The sequence below is a fragment of the Phalangium opilio genome, unplaced genomic scaffold, assembly GCF_054372755.1.
Source record: "Phalangium opilio isolate 3A_F unplaced genomic scaffold, DU_Popi_V2 ptg000009l_1, whole genome shotgun sequence".
Classification (NCBI taxonomy): Eukaryota; Metazoa; Arthropoda; class Arachnida; order Opiliones; family Phalangiidae; genus Phalangium; species Phalangium opilio.
The window spans coordinates 3,114,241-3,130,709 of record NW_028324146.1 but is presented as its reverse complement, the minus strand read 5'-3'; the positions used below and the strand labels follow the sequence as shown (position 1 = coordinate 3,130,709).

At 33.0% G+C, this 16,469-nt stretch overlaps 2 protein-coding genes across 3 annotated transcripts in view; both read left to right on the top strand.

Moving 5' to 3' along the window:
• LOC149713176 (uncharacterized) overlaps positions 1 to 16,469 on the top strand; it is a 52,769-nt gene that overhangs the window by 19,688 nt on the left and 16,612 nt on the right. The gene's annotated exons all lie outside the window — the stretch shown is intronic.
• LOC149713178 (uncharacterized) lies at positions 1,370 to 5,904 on the top strand. Of its 2 annotated transcripts, none has more exons than XM_089846685.1 (2): positions 1,370 to 2,393; positions 3,722 to 3,833. In XM_089846685.1, exon 1 carries the CDS (start codon positions 1,604 to 1,606, stop codon positions 2,387 to 2,389), a length of 786 nt encoding a protein of 261 aa, XP_089702811.1. In that variant the 5' UTR covers positions 1,370 to 1,603; the 3' UTR covers positions 2,390 to 2,393; positions 3,722 to 3,833. The 2 variants fall into 2 exon arrangements, with proteins under 2 accessions (XP_089702811.1, XP_089702803.1); XM_089846677.1 differs by lacking the exon at positions 3,722 to 3,833 and adding an exon at positions 5,824 to 5,904 and having other exon boundaries at positions 1,373 to 2,393.

Genomic DNA, 16,469 nt, shown 5'->3' with positions numbered 1-16,469 from the left:
TTCCAGTCTTTATAACGAACCCACTTAGTAGTCTATGACTCTTACCGAGTTATTTGCAGATGGGGTTTGACAGTGGGAGGTAGCTGATGTAAATAAAACAGACGTCACGCGAGTATTTTAGCGCATGTCTCGACTATAGGACTTCTTATCTATACTTTAGGGCATCCATCTTTTCAGTCTTTTGTTAGCGAAGACCCTTCGGCTCTTGAGTATTGTCCCGGGCCAAGCAGCCCTCACGGACACCCCTTTACTTTTGGGGGTGTGGTTCTGGGTTGTAAAAAAAATCTCCCCTATTTCCAAATGTTTGAAGATTTTCCGCTCCGCGTCTAATTGCCTATTCCTAGCGTGGTGAACCATGGACTTTGAAACTATAAAGAGGACTGGCAATAAAGTATTTTTTAAGACCATAGCTTAGTTTTTCTATAGTATCTATAGATCGAGTATCGTCAATAGGCCAAAAAATACCTGAAGTAGTACTTTTTGGGAAAAGGAATGCCAACGTACACATCATGTTTCCGCTATTTTAAACAATCGGTTTATGTCCGCATTGTTTATTTTGATCACAGAACAAGGTTCGAAACTGAGTTGGAAACACTAATAGCGCCACATGGTGCGTTTCCCATTTCTTTCCCAAAAAAATTGGACTTTTTAAATAATATTTGCCCTATTAACTCTACTGGGTCTGTTGATAATCTAAATTTCAACAGTCGCGCTCTAGACCGTCGTCAGCATCTGTCCGCATTTAATTCATTTGTATCTTAGAAGAGGGATTAAGTTAACCAAGGTTGTATCGAGGCTGTTGCCAGCAATTGCATAATTTTAATGGTACTTGGCATCACTGAACGATCGTTTACAGGTAGATAAAAGATTTTTTATTCAAATTCTAATGAGGAGCAGCGAAGTAGTATTTATTTTCAATCCGAGTAGAGTAAGCTTAGTGGAATATATTACATTTGCTTCCCCACCCCCCCGGCATCTTCCCTTTAACAGCGCTATGAAATTTCGAGTGACCATGATGTATCTGAAAAATACAGATCATAATTTATGTCACCTCAGCCAGTCTAGCTTTAAAGTAGTTTCTGCGATGTATGAAGTGAGGTTTGAGGTAAACCTGTTGTTTACCTGTTTCCCCGACGCGCCTACCTTTAAACAATGATTTGAAAATTCTGAAACTTATTTACGTCACCCCAGCGCCAAGCTTTAAATAGTGCGGTGACCTCTAGTGTGACCTAGATATGCTTGAATCTTAATCACCCTTTTCCGTAGTTTTTGTATCGACACAGCGGTCCCTTTTCTTATCACTTTTAGTCTATATAAATTCCATGATTGAACCCTAGAAGGGAAAAAATGGAGGGCGTAAGTGCTATAGCGTTCTTGAAGAGCCAATACCTCCCATTTTACCCAACGTATTTCAGAATCCATTTAAAACGTTCGACAAGGCGAGGAAAGTGGTTGGTTTGGTTTCTTACCATAGTTCGTGACTGCGCTAAGGGTTAAACTCTGGCTCTGTTATCTCAAGTTCCGCGCAAACTTGGGCCTGTGTTTAATTAGTCCGTTTTCATCGGGATTTGCAATAATTTTGAAAGCCGTTGCGTGCATGTGAATGTGGTTAATGGATCCGGACGAGAATCACGAGACAAGCGTTATGGATTTGTCGATCGAAAAAGAAGTCGACGTCGTAGGATTGTCGGATTTGGATGCTGATAAGCTGGCCTCGTCTTCATCTCGATCTAGTCCATGTGGTGAGCTATTCCCAACGCAGGTAGAAATTAGTGAAGATGATCCAAGTGAAATCTTCACCGAGGAAGAAATAAAATTAAACTCGGAAGTTGATACATTACAAGAACAGATTAAGAACTATAAGTCCGATCAAGAGTGTCTTTATCGTTCCATTAAAGAAGCCCAAGATAAGGCGGCATTTATGGCAGACCATAATAATTCTCGCATTGAAGTTTTAAACTTCAAATTAATGGAAACCGACGTGCGTTTGTTCGAGAAAGATAAGCAGTCTCGTAGCTTAGAAAATTATTGGTCCCCTATAAAAAACAAGAAGGAAAAAGAACTAGAAGATCTTCGTAAACGGTCCAAGGTGAAAATAGATAATAAGACAGCCACGGTTTCTGATTTGAGGATTAGCTTGGGGAACCTTCTTCGCGAAAAGATGGATATTGAACAGGAAATGCTTCGTTTGAAGGCTTTGGAAACGGCGTCGGAAGCGTCTTATCTGACGGCCGAAATTAGTCGCTTAGGATTTGAACTGGCAAATATGGAATCTCACATTACCATGCTGAAAATTCAAATTAATGCCACGAGGGAAGAGAGGGAGACGCGCAGGAAAGAAATTGACGCCGTGCAAAAGGAATTGCAAACCATGAGACAAAATAAGTAATATGGTGAGATTATTTCTGGTTTAGTTCAATTTAGACATGTTAGGTCTTAAGAAAATTGCCTTCACTAAAACTAGGCCAACAGTTTTCCAGGAAATGTTTTTTTTTCCTGACATCTAATAAAGAGGGTGAAAAGGAGAGTAGTAGAAGCTAAGGGGTTTGGTAGTTAGTTTTTCTTTATTTATTTTTACTTATAATATCCAGCTTTTTCCTCTCCTCTAATTTAAATCATCTTTGCATTTTATACGCTAATCTAAGTTGCGGTTAAGAAGTTAATGACTTCTATCCTTGGAAGTATACGACTGTAGTTATTACCTCGCGACCATAAAGTCAACTTTCCGCGTTTTGAACCGAGGACTGATTTGAATTGGAACCGATTCGTGAACAGGTGTTTTAATGTCTTGTGAGACATTCTGATCAGAGAAATGTTTAAAGAGATAGTAGAGTGTAGTTCGAGTTAAACCACTGTTTTCCTTAAACACGCAATCACGTGCTGGTACTGTCGCGGAATATTTTTTTGAACACACCTGTTTCCTCGACAACTTATCGTCTCGCCGTGTGAGTGTGTTTTCTTTCATGAGACATGAGCTTGAGACACTTCATTCATTAAGGGGAGGAAAAAGTTACCCATTTTACGATTTTGACTAAAGGGAAATCGAATATAGGAAGGCATAGAGGTGTATACTTCTCAGGATATAAGTAATCAGCTTCTGTTATGATGTTTTGAGGTACTAAGAAAACTTCGATCGATAAATAGAGTCACTTAGGCAGCCGAATTCCAAGTTTTGCAAGAATAGATTTATTTAAAAGATATTAATAATGCATTTTACTTGCGCGTTAGCCAGTCATAGGACGGATTTTAGTTTTCATAGAAGCATAATTTATCCATGCATTTTTTTGGGCCACAACTTTTGTATATTTTTCTCCTCAATACTTTACTTGCACGTCAGCCCGTCGGGACATTTTATTAATTTATGGGCCGCCATTATAAAAGATGGCGGGAAATTGAACTCCTAAAGCCATGAGGCCAGTCTGTAGGATATGAGGAACCAGTGCGTTAAGTATTATGAAAATCGGTTGACACGCGCAGACGTTATAGTTTTAAACATTTCGGTCGCCATTTTACAATATGGCATCAAATTGAACCCGAAAAGCTTCTTGGTAAAGCAATTTGGGCTGGATGTTAACTATCAGTCAGGACTTGCATAGATTTAGATTATAACACACTCCAATCTTCTGTACTTGATTTTATCAAAAGTAACAGAATAACAATAAGTATGACCCAAGTAAATCATGTGATGCTAAACACAGATTTCTTCCCATGTTATAAATAGGAATTTTGTCTGAAAACTGGAAAATTACCATGTTTTGAGCAAAACTTATAAACTCTAACTCAGCAGGGGACAATTCCATAGAAGTTCATACAAATAGCAAGTTGGTCTTAAGGAACTATGTTTTACTTGAAAACAACCATTAATATTTTTGATCGAGTGGCATACTTATTTTCAGAGGTTACATATTTCTGTTTCTTGTTTATCCATATTTATCACAAATCCTTTCTTCACATTATTAAACCGACCTAAAGGGTTTCTAATTATAATAACATTAATGTTTTTAATACTGTAAAAGCTTCTAATAAGGTTAACTATAAAGCATGGTTTTTTACGTTGTCGGTCAGCGTAATAGCGTTTTCACTTAGCGTAGTTCCCGCAAATAATGAAACCAAGGCTCAACAGATAAACTGAACATTGCACCAATTGCGGCCGGTCTATTAATGTTATGTTAACTGAACCTTCTTTTAACTAAGAATTTCATATTGCATGTACTTTTCCTTTAACTTAGAATTTCATATTAAATATACTTTTCCTTTAACTTAGAATTTTGTATATTATCTACACTTTTTCCTTTTACTTCGAATTTTATATTATCTACACTTTTTCCTTTTACTTCGAATTTTATATTATCTACACTTTTTCCTTTAACTTCGAATTTTATATTATCTACACTTTTTCCTTTAACTTCGAATTTTATATTATCTACACTTTTTCCTTTAACTTCGAATTTTATATTATCTACACTTTTTCCTTTAACTTCGAATTTTATATTATCTACACTTTTTCCTTTAACTTCGAATTTTATATTATCTACACTTTTTCCTTTAACTTCGAATTTTATATTATCTACACTTTTTCCTTTAACTTCGAATTTTATATTATCTACACTTTTTCCTTTAACTTCGAATTTTATATTATCTACACTTTTTCCTTTAACTTCGAATTTTATATTATCTACACTTTTTCCTTTAACTTCGAATTTTATATTATCTACACTTTTTCCTTTAACTTCGAATTTTATATTATCTACACTTTTTCCTTTAACTTACAATTTTATATTATTCAACCCTTTCCTTTAACTTAGAATTTTATATTAACTGAGCTTTTCCTTTAATGTAGAACTTTTTAAAGGGTCCTTTGGACCAGTGAGTCTCGGGATTTGAATTAAAAAAGGGGTCCATCGAATTTATAAACAGTTTTTTGTCCAGAAGACTTGTCTTGTTTCGGACCCTGCTGCTCACTAATATGCTTCTTATTAAGAGCACGTGGTTTTAATCTCGCAAAATAGTTGTAATATCGTCGGGAAATCAAAGCTTCCACCCGTATTTTAAAGGGTTAGGCCTAGTTTTAGAGGAGGCAATGAAAACTTTAAGAAAATTTTCATTGGAAACCAGGAAGTGTTTCTTATGTATACACTAAACATTACACAGTCTTTGGGCCCACCCGCATGATAATGAACGATTTTAAGCAATTTATATTTTTTAGAACTTTCACATTTAACTAAACTATATGCTTAGTTAGGGGTTTAACGTGAAGCTTATTAGCTGAAACGTTTCTGGTTTAGGCTTAATGGTTACTTTACCGGGAACCCTACCTTTAGTAGAACCAAGAAGCGATATCTAGTTTACTACGGAGGTTTAAATTCGCCACATTTCTAGCTTTATCTCCAGTCCAAACGTAGGTGCGGAGTTAATCCGCGCTGCTAAATCACAACCGGCATCTCATTGGTTCTTGAAAACTCACGTCAGTACGACGCGAATGACGAAAATTACTAATTTTCTGACTGAGGAGAGGCGAAATAGTCCAGGCTTCTTTTACGTCCCCCCTTGTATTTTGAAAGGGGGACTGGGACTATGGTGCGCGAATACTTAGGCATCTTATACCTTCTCCCTAGTGAACTAGATATCGCTTCTTGGTAGAACTGAACCAAACCGCTTCTTAAATCTTCCCCTAGTGTTACGGATATCAGCCATGTTGTTTGGTCATATTATCTAGAATTTTAATATTTGATTAATGATAAGTTAAAATAGAATAATTCATTTATTACTTTGTAGGTAATTTTGCATTACAATTTGCTGTAATAAAATTTCTTATTTAAACAGGAAACCGTAAATGGACGAAGCACGGGATTGTGTTTTTAATTTTTCATCTAAGTACAATAAATGATGTTTTTTTACCATGTATACACTGTCTTTTTCGAGTCATTTCGCGGTAACAACACTGAAATTTCCAGTGGCTAATACCTCAGTACAAATTGTAGCACGAGTGCTTTTCGCGTGAGAATATATTTACCTATTCCAAGTCTCCACATATTTCCCTAAATCTTGAAATCAGAACATTTCAAGTTGAACTCTCGAACTCTTAGTCACACACTCCTTCAAAATATCTATTTTTTTTTTTTAATAATTCAGAAAATTCAGAATATCAATTTTTTTTTTCAAAACAATTCAGAATATCAATTTTCTTTCAAAACAATTCAGAATATCAATTTTCTTTCAATACAATTCAGAATATCAATTTTTTTTCAAAATTATTCAGAATATCAATTTTTTTTCAAAATTATTCAGAACATCAATTTTTTTTTCAAAATTATTCAGAATATCAATTTTTTTCTCAAAATTATTCAGAATATCAATTTTTTTTCAAAATTGTTCAGAATATCAATTTTTTTTTTCAAAACAATTCAGAATATCAATTTTCTTTCAAAACAATTCAGAATATCAATTTTCTTTCAATACAATTCAGAATATCAATTTTTTTTCAAAATTATTCAGAATATCAATTTTTTTTCAAAATTATTCAGAACATCAATTTTTTTTTCAAAATTATTCAGAATATCAATTTTTTTTTCAAAATAATTCAGAATATCAATTTTTTTTCAAAATAATTCAGAATATCAATATTTTTTCAAAATAATTCAGAATATCAATCTTTTTTTCAAAATAATTCAGAATATCAAAATTTTTTCAAAATAATTCAGAATATCAAAATTTTTTCAAAATAATTCAGAATATCAAAATTTTTTCAAAATAATTCAGAATATCAAAATTTTTTCAAAATAATTCAGAATATCAAAATTTTTTCAAAATAATTCAGAATATCAAATTTTTTTCAAAATGATTCAGAATATCAAAATTTTTTCAAAATGATTCAGAATATCTAAATTTTTTCAAAATGATTCAGAATATCTAAATTTTATTCAAAAACTCCTTCAAAGTCATTAAAATCTTATTCATAAACTCTTTAAAAATCCTTAAAAATCCTTAAATCATATTTATTAACTCCTTGAAAATCCTTAAATCTTACTCATAAACTCCAAAATATCTAAATCCATAAATCTTATTCATAAACTCCAAAATATCTAAATACTTAAATCTTATTCATAGACTCAAATATCTAAATCCTTAAATCTTATTCATAAACTCCAAAATATCTAAATCCTTAAATCTTATTCATAAACTCCAAAATATCTAAATCCTTAAATCTTATTCATAAACTCCAAAATATCTAAATCCTTAAATCTTATTCATAAACTCCAAAATATCTAAATCCTTAAATCTTATTCATAAACTCCAAAATATCTAAATCCTTAAATTTCATTCATAAACTCCAAAATATCTAAATGCTTAAATCTTATTCATAAACTCCAAAATATCTAAATCCTTAAATTTCATTCATAAACTCCAAAATATCTAAATCCTTAAATCTTATTCATAAACTCCAAAATATCTAAATCCTTAAATTTCATTCATAAACTCCCTCAAAATCCTTAAATCTTTTCATAATTTGTAAAAGTTTTTACGTCGAAATTAAGTGTCTATTTCGGCCGTAATCGCGAAACCGTAAAATGTCTTCCAAAATCTCAAGTCCCGGTTATACTGAAACGCCAAACATCCAATACAGACAAAATAATATCTGCTTATAAAGTTAGCACTATTCTATGATTAACATATGGAAATTCAAGTTCCCAGCAGCATGTAAATATTTAAGGCTTATGGAAATAAGTCGTTGTTAATTCAGTTTTAAAAAAATCATTTTGGCGAAGAATGAGATATTCCCTTGGCATGAATGAGAAGCTAACAACAAGACGAGCATAATGGATAATTGTCTCTCGAACCGTGAACTCCCACAGTTGCCTGTACGAGACAATGTTTATTATATTCAAGCGTGTTTACTCTTATCTTTGAGGAGTTGAATGAGGGCTAATGGGATTGTGAAGTATGCCTACTAAACCTTATTAACACCGACCTGCTCGTCTTATAACAACTTAATCAAACACGCAAAGGAACACGTGTGTAAGACGGGTCTTCCTTAAATACCCAAAAGGTAATGCTATTAACATTATCATAGGTATCGTAAAAGCAATAAGTGTCACACTTCCCATAGACCATTCCTCTAAATACTTGTGCAGAAACCAACGCGCAAGCAACGGGCCAAAACGCAACGCCATAGTTCATTACACGCGGGGGCTAACCAAACCCCACTGCCTTCAGGGGTGCTTCTTGACGCACCCCTACGCCCAATAAAGTTCTTTCTTTTAACCCATGTTAATAATGGAGTGGTCTATTGCCCGGATGGCGTAATGCTAAATTCTGAATAGTTTGAATCCATGTCACAGAGAAATCTACTTTGCTATGACACATATACTTTCTTCCAGCACTTGACTTAAATTTAACAGTTTTTAAAATGCTTTCAAATATCTATTAGAGAGCCCTTGTATCCCGTTATGGGACTATGCTAGTACCATAAGAAACATAACAACAAAACGTATGAGACTTCCCATTGACTTAATGCTAAATATTATTAAGGAAGATGTTGTGCAATTATAAATCTATCTTGCTCCTTGAGTGATTCTACCTCACCAGGGGGCGCTTCTATGAAACAATTACCAAAAACAATTTGGATAGCGGAAATCATAATTTATTCGGAAACACACCCTTATTTACATAATTTATTGAGTAACAGACCTATGGTTGATATGTTTTTTATGTCATTACCGTTTACTACAAGCAAGATTACCGCTGGAAATACAAAAGATGTAAAACTAATTTGAAATGTGTTTAAACTATACTCACTGGCATGGACTAAAATTTGACATTTTAGAACTTAATATCATTTGTGAAATCCATGATGTATAGTACCAGAAGTAAGATAAGGGACTAGAAGTATCGAGTTATCCAAATTCTTCACTTGGTGAAAGTGAATATTCTTGATAAGACACCAACGGTTGGCCCTCTGGTTGCGGTTTCTGAATTTTCCCTTCAATTTACTTCCCTTCCAACAGTGATTTTGTAATTGCGAGTCACCTTGATATACCTGAAAAAAAAAAGATAAAATCCTCAAGCTTCGTTCTGTGCTTCCCTTTACTCGTGCCAAGGTATTTTTATCGTCAAAGCAGCATCGGCTCATAAATTAGAGTTTATAAGATCTCTATTTCCAGACCCTCTTTTCTTACGATTCTGAAAATTTTAAAATTGTTCACCCATAAGTACTAGATTCTCACTGATAACGTTTTTAATACGTGGTTATTCTTCAAAGTATTGGCCATATTAGTTGCAGAAACTTACTGCCGAAAATGTATTGATTTTGCCGTTGTTGAAACAATTTATAGTACGTACCGAAACTAAGTTTGTTGACTAAGGAATATTCTTCGGGTTCGTACATCTTCAGCGCAGGCGCCAGAAAGCAAAATTGTAAAGCATATTAATACCCTGGTGCATTTCAATCTTTGTTCCATTGAAATGATAGTAATTAATTCTAAGTGAGAAGACTTAAACCTTTAAAATTTTAGATAAAAGTTTAAGCTAGTTCTCTCACGAGGTTAATAAATTAGCAAACAAAAGGACATTTAAATATAAACTGAAATTTTAAGTAGGCTTCATTAATACTATTAGCTCTACCTCCCAAACACTAACAAAAGCACACCGGTAGCGTTATGCTACGTTAGCGCCCTAAAAATGTCTAGTGGGGATTACATAGATTTCTTCTATTGGAATCATTAGCCGTCCATATCATGGGCCTCCCCTCATGAATTAAAGGGGAGGAGCTTTAGAAACCGTCATCCCTGACGTCATTTGTAATGCATTTGAACCTAGAACCCACGACCCTAGACATTGACGTAGCTAGTGACCTTTGCCACAACTTCCGCGACCTACGCACGCCGAACCGAAATGTTAACAATTTCTCTGCGTGTGCTGAACGAGTAGACCTACATCTGGGAATAGCTAATCAAATGCGAGGAAGTAAGAACAAATCTATGTATTTCTGCTCTCGTTTATGAATACCGTAAACGATCAGTAATAATTCAACCGTTATTGCCGGAATTAAACTCCATAATTTCATCTTTAACTCAAGTATAATTAATGAAATTTAACAATAGTACAGTTTGAGTCGAACAATATTGTAAAGATATTATTTGTGATTCTAGTCCTATCCTTATTATATCTTAGATACGTGAAACTCTAGTGTATTACTGGGTTGCGCGTGGAATTTGAGACAAGGAACCCCGAGGAACCCAAACACCGGGTATATATATAGGACATTGAATTGTAAACAGATAATACTCTGCAAATATTTCGACATTTCTTCTAGGGGGATGTAAGTTTTCAAAAAAAAGTCTCTTATTCGAGGCTTCGTATAAAAATAAATATAATATTTCTACATTTTATATCCTATTCTCAATAAAAAAAATCCTCGCTAAAAACATTTCGAAATACCATTCGATATATTTTTCAACATTTCGCGTAAGTTACTGATCTACTCGTAAGTATACTACCTTTTCCAGCAATTTGGTCTTGTAGTAGCAGGGATAGATTTAATTTTAGAAGAAGGAATGGAGAACAGAGTAATCTGGGCGCGCCTCCAAATCCCGCACCCCCTTCCACGGGACGGGGGTATGAGAGAAGAGGCGGGTCATAGCGACAGAGGTAAAAAGGAAATACGTATTTTACGCCGTCCCCGTCAACAACGTCATCAAAAGTTTAAAACGTAGTTTAAGTGAGCCAATAAGATAATTTAAACTTTTCGTTACGTGTTAGAGGGAGCGACGAGTCGAACTGAAGTAAATACTAACCCTTCTCCATTCCTACTTCTAAAATTAAATCTATCCCTGTTTTTAGGCTGTTACACTACAAAGTATAGAAAGTATCACACTTATAGAATAACTATATGAGTAAAAGTCCTGACTGACTGATCGTCAACGCACAAACCGCATTACCCATCATCCTTGTACCTACAAGGTTGGAAGTTTTCACGGACGTTACTCTATTACAAAATGACCTTCGTGACTTATTTCTAAGAGTTTACAGTTTTGACAAGGATCTTGTATCTCGTCTACTTAGAAAGAAGTCTGATAGGCAACGTACAACGTTCTTACATGAATCCATTTTTGCTTTAGCCAATTTACTTCTTTCGTACTTGCAACACATATTTTGCCTGATTATAGATATACGACACATCTTTCAATGTGAAATTTTTAGCCCCATCATATGATGCATATCTGCAATGATGCTATTAGTTTGACGTGCCTTGTAATAGTAGTAAAATAAGTTCATAAGATATGTTCCATAAGTTTGTCACTGGTTACTGAGAGCTTGTCGTGAAGTGACGCAGATGAAACGTCATAGATTCTGTAAAGCGACACCTGGTGAGGTGCTGCCAACTCAGACCACCTAACCCATGGACAGCCAACTGAATAGGGAGCTAGGTTTACTTAGAGCAACGTCTGACACTAACGCTGTGGCAACGGATGTTGGAAGTTTTTCTCAAAACCCTAGAAAAATTGATACATAGCGAATTGTGTTCGTTCACTCATTATTTTCAAAGAAAAAGAGAGGGTTATGGTATTTTTTTAAATCCTTTTCAAATTTCACACTTTCAATACCACTCCTATATTTCGAATTTTAAAAGTAAAAGCATGTAACGTTATTTTTAGAATGTTTTAATCCTTTTTTTTTCGGAAATCGAGTGAAATTTTCCACTTCTGGCAAAAGGAAGTATACACCTGTCTGGGGGTTCTAAATTGTTTTGGCATTTCTAGGGGATTATCACTCAAACTTTAGATAAGTGTATTAGGGTTGAACGTATTTTCTTACCCGCGATTGTATGATCAAAATGTATATAAATGTTAAAGAGTCACAAAAAATTGGTTACTAATTAGGAAATGTATTTAATTTATTACAAAATTGTTCAATTGGCGACTGAATGAGATGAAAAAGTCTGACTTGGCTCTACATGGGATATCATATCTTTTCACGGTGGTAAGGCCGCGATGCGAGGCTTGGCCTATTTTTGCACATGGGAAGGGTTTGGTTTTGAAGTGGAATTACAACTAAATGATCATTAAATATGAATAAATTTACATTGAGTTTCTATTGAGCTATCGTTTCATTTTACAATTTTGTACAAGGAATCGAAAAATATATTTTCCAACAATATTAATATTTAAAGGAAATTCTCTGTCTAGTGTCTAGAATTTTTTATTTTAACCGAACCTACATAAAAGACCCTTGTAGATAAAACCAAACACCCACCCAGAATGTGAAACGAAAAATGAGATTGAAGTTACATTTCGGAATACTTTAAAATGGTTTCAGTTGGAATCGATGTATTTCTCTTCAATATTAAAGATACGAGAAGTTTTCGAGTAGTTTCTGGGAAGGTGACCTATTATACGAATATGTCAGAAGGCATTAGGTTATGAAGCATAGCGCTTTCATCATGTTCGTAGAGATGCTAATGTATAGCGTCCAGAAAGATAAATGCTCATGCCTAGTTTAGTATCAAAAATTAATAAATGGTTTCAACCCGAAATATTCATTATTTTATTTGGGTTTTCGAATGGAAAGGGAAAAATTCAATCCTACAATTTTACATTCACTCTCATTTCGAAAAAAACATTACACCGAGGGGTTACTCACTTGAATAATCAGGTGTACAAAACCACAGAAATCGATTACTTGATTTCTAGAATTCTTAGAAAATCATCAGTAATCAAAATCATTCCTGTGGGTAATCAAAGGTAATCAGAAATCTTCGATAATCACGGGAAATTACATGAAATCTTCAGAAAAGTCAGAAAAAATCACATGATTTACTAGTAATCTTTTGTAATCACCTCGGTAATCACACGTTTCGTGAAATAATCACACGTAATCAATCGAGGAATTCGAAAATCCAAAATAAAAATCATAATCAGTTAAGTAGAAATATTCACTGCATTCATCGAAATTCACGAAGAATCCAGTGGTAATCACGGCATTCACCAAAAAATCATCGGAATTCATTGGAAGTAAACTGCGGCAATAACGGGAAATCAGTGTAAAGATTATGGAAATCACCGAAAATAATCGTTATCACAGAAATCATGGAATTCGTTCAGTAATCATAGGAATTCACTTAAATTCAGAAATCAGTAATGAGGTGTACAAAATTTTGACGAATGACTATAGCTCCTCGCATTGCACAGATTAATAACTGGGTTCGAGTAATGAAATAGAACTATATTCATGTCATTGTGGAATTAACTTTTTGGCTCGCATAGACCCTCTTTATGAGTTCACACATGAAAAGCCCTATCGAGGGACGACACTTCACATACAAGCACAAGTTTAAACAACAGGGAGTATATAGACTGAGGAGTGGAAGCTGTACCCCTATTACGAAATGTATCATGTTTTTGCTTATGTTCTATGTCGCACTGTAGCTTTTGTTGATGATTTCCTATATTATGTATCGTGCACAACAACAACTAGATGCTAGTTTGAGGCGCGCGATTCAAAGTGATCCGTAAGTATGAAAGCGATCGAAAATTAAACAAGGCACGGGAAATACAATTTAGTGACTCGTGCTTTGTAAGTAACAATCCCCATAAATATGGAGCTTCCCATTGTTTATTTAGGCAAACTGTTTCTACTCCTATAGTTGAACGATAATGAAACCTGTTTAAAGCCTTGATCTCTTGCATAAAAAACGGATATTAGCATAATAATCAAAATTATGGGATCCTTCATGAACTATATGTGACGCAAAACAGAAATAATTTTTGAATGTCTTCTTCACCACATTTCCATGAAATTATATTTCATTTCTTTAACCTCGATCCCTAACGCACGCTCTTTGGTCATCTAGAAATAATATAATTTTTTTTAAAGGTTTAGAATGGTTTTTATTGCAATTTTTTTTCATGTTTAGAATTGTTTTTATTGCATTTTTTAATGTTTAGAATAGTTTTTATTACATTTTTTTAATGTTTAGAATAGTTTTTATTACATTTTCTTTAATGTTTAGAATAGTTTTTATTACATTTTTTTTTAATGTTTAGAATAGTTTTTATTACATATTTTTTTAAAGTTTAGAATATTTTTTATTGCAATTTCGTTTTTAATGTTTAGAATAGTTTTTATTGCAATTTCGTTTTTAATGTTTAGAATAGTTTTTATTGCAATTTCGTTTTTAATGTTTAGAATAGTCTTTATTGCAATTTCGTTTTTAATGTTTAGAATAGCTTTTATTGCAATTTCGTTTTTAATGTTTAGAATAGTTTCTATTGCAATTTTGTTTTTAATGTTTAGAATAGTTTTTATTGCAATTTTGTTTTTAATGTTAAGAATAGTTTTTATTGCAATTTTGTTTTTAATGTTTAGAATAGTTTTTATTGCAATTTCGTTTTTAATGTTTAGAATAGTTTTTATTGCAATTTCGTTTTTAATGTTTAGAATAGTTTTTATTGCAATTTCGTTTTTAATGTTAAGAATAGTTTTTATTGCAATTTTGTTTTTAATGTTTAGAATAGTTTTTATTGCAATTTCGTTTTTAATGTTTAGAATAGTTTTTATTGCAATTTCGTTTTTAATGTTTAGAATAGTTTTTATTGCAATTTTGTTTTTAATGATTAGAATAGTTTTTATTGCAATTTCGTTTTTAATGTTTAGAATAGTTTTCATTGCAATTTCGTTTTTAATGTTTAGAATAGTTTTCATTGCAATTTCATTTTTAATGTTTAGAATAGTTTTCATTGCAATTTCGTTTTTAATGTTTAAAATAGTTTTTATTGCAATTTCGTTTTTAATGTTTAGAATAGTTTTTATTGCAATTTCGTTTTTAATGTTTAGAATAGTTTTAATTGCAATTTTTTTAATGTTTAAAATAGTTTTTATTGCAATTTCGTTTTTAATGTTTAGAATAGTTTTTATTGCAATTTCGTTTTTAATGTTTAGAATAGTTTTAATTGCAATTTCGTTTTTAATGTTTAGAATAGTTTTAATTGCAATTTTTTTAATGTTTAGAATAGTTTTTATTGCAATTTTTTTTGATATTTAAGATGAGCAAACGCTACTCGTACAAGGAATAGCGTACTTTTGGTCCTTATAGTTTAATCGATGATGAAACATCCTTGACAAATATAACGAAAATGCAAAACTGCCCATAGTAGCCCCTTCCACCGTCACTAAATTCAAACTCGTCTCTCCTTAAAAGAGTAAACTTTGATGACGTACTCGACAGGATGTGACGTATATTTTCCCTTAGAAATGGATTTTTAAAAGCAACTAATAAGCGATAATGGACTCACTAAAATCTCTTTTGAAACTGAAGCTCGGTATCGATCTTGCATTACAACGAGCCTCGGGGTAATGTCTAGATTGGAACCATGGTGAATATTTATTAGCACAATGTCCCTATTGAGTCAGGAAGGAAAGCGTGCATTATAGGAATCTTCCATTCATGATTAGAGTAGCTAAGACGCGTTATGAAGCTTTGGTACCATTGGACTGAATCCAATTCAATAGTAGGCATTTCCATTCGGCCGAAACTAACCCAGATATCGTTGCTATCAATTGTCTCATTTATAACATAAAAACAGCTAGTCTTGCCTGACAAACTAGGACACCAATTCAGAAAAAATTGTTAAAAAATATGTGAAAACAAAATTTGAATATTTATTATCGCCAATATTTAGGAAAAAGTGGCATCTAATTATTATGGCCAATATTGTGGAAACAGTGGCAATTATTATAATATTTATTATGTAATTATATTTTATTTATATTATAATTAAAATTTTAATTATATTATATAATTATAATTATTTTGATGAGCAGGAGTGCAAACCAAAAGCTTGAGCAATGGGAAGAATCACGTTACATAACTAAAATGTTAACAGGATGCAGAGTTTCATCCTTCCTCTCCTATCCCCTTCTGCCATTATGAGCTCAGCCCTCGGGTGATCTTGTTTCGTTGCTTTCTCTATACTTATTTTCGTTGGGCAAAGTAAAATCAGTTTTTCTCTTTTAAAACTGTTATTTTAAAAATTGATCTTTGTCAATTTAATCCCCAATTAATAGACGTACAAAAATTTTTGTAAATAGCCCCTCTAAGTTCAATAAATGTTTAACTTTCAGGAGTTTGTGTTACTAAGACAACCTAACAACCTCCAACACGCTACTCATTAAACTACCCGCATGCTGTAGGAATTGAAATTCGGAAACATAATTTTTAAAGCGAAGATCTTTATACAAAACGAGGAAGTCGCATCGATTATCTGTTATAGTTTCGAAAGAAGCACGTGCCTTGAAATAGTTTCACCATTAGTGTAATTGACATCCTTCCCACTCGATAGTGTCAAGAGTTACGTATATTCTAGACCCTTACGGCTTAAACTGAGGACGACAGTCATTTCAAGTTTTCAACAGACATTTAAGATCTATCCAACGTGACAACCATATACGTTATAGTCATAAGAAAATAATAT

What these genes read in the sequence shown, in the direction of transcription:
- LOC149713178 (XM_089846677.1), top strand. Translation starts at nt 1,604, where the DNA reads ATGTGGTTAATGGATCCGGACGAGAATCACGAGACAAGCGTTATGGAT.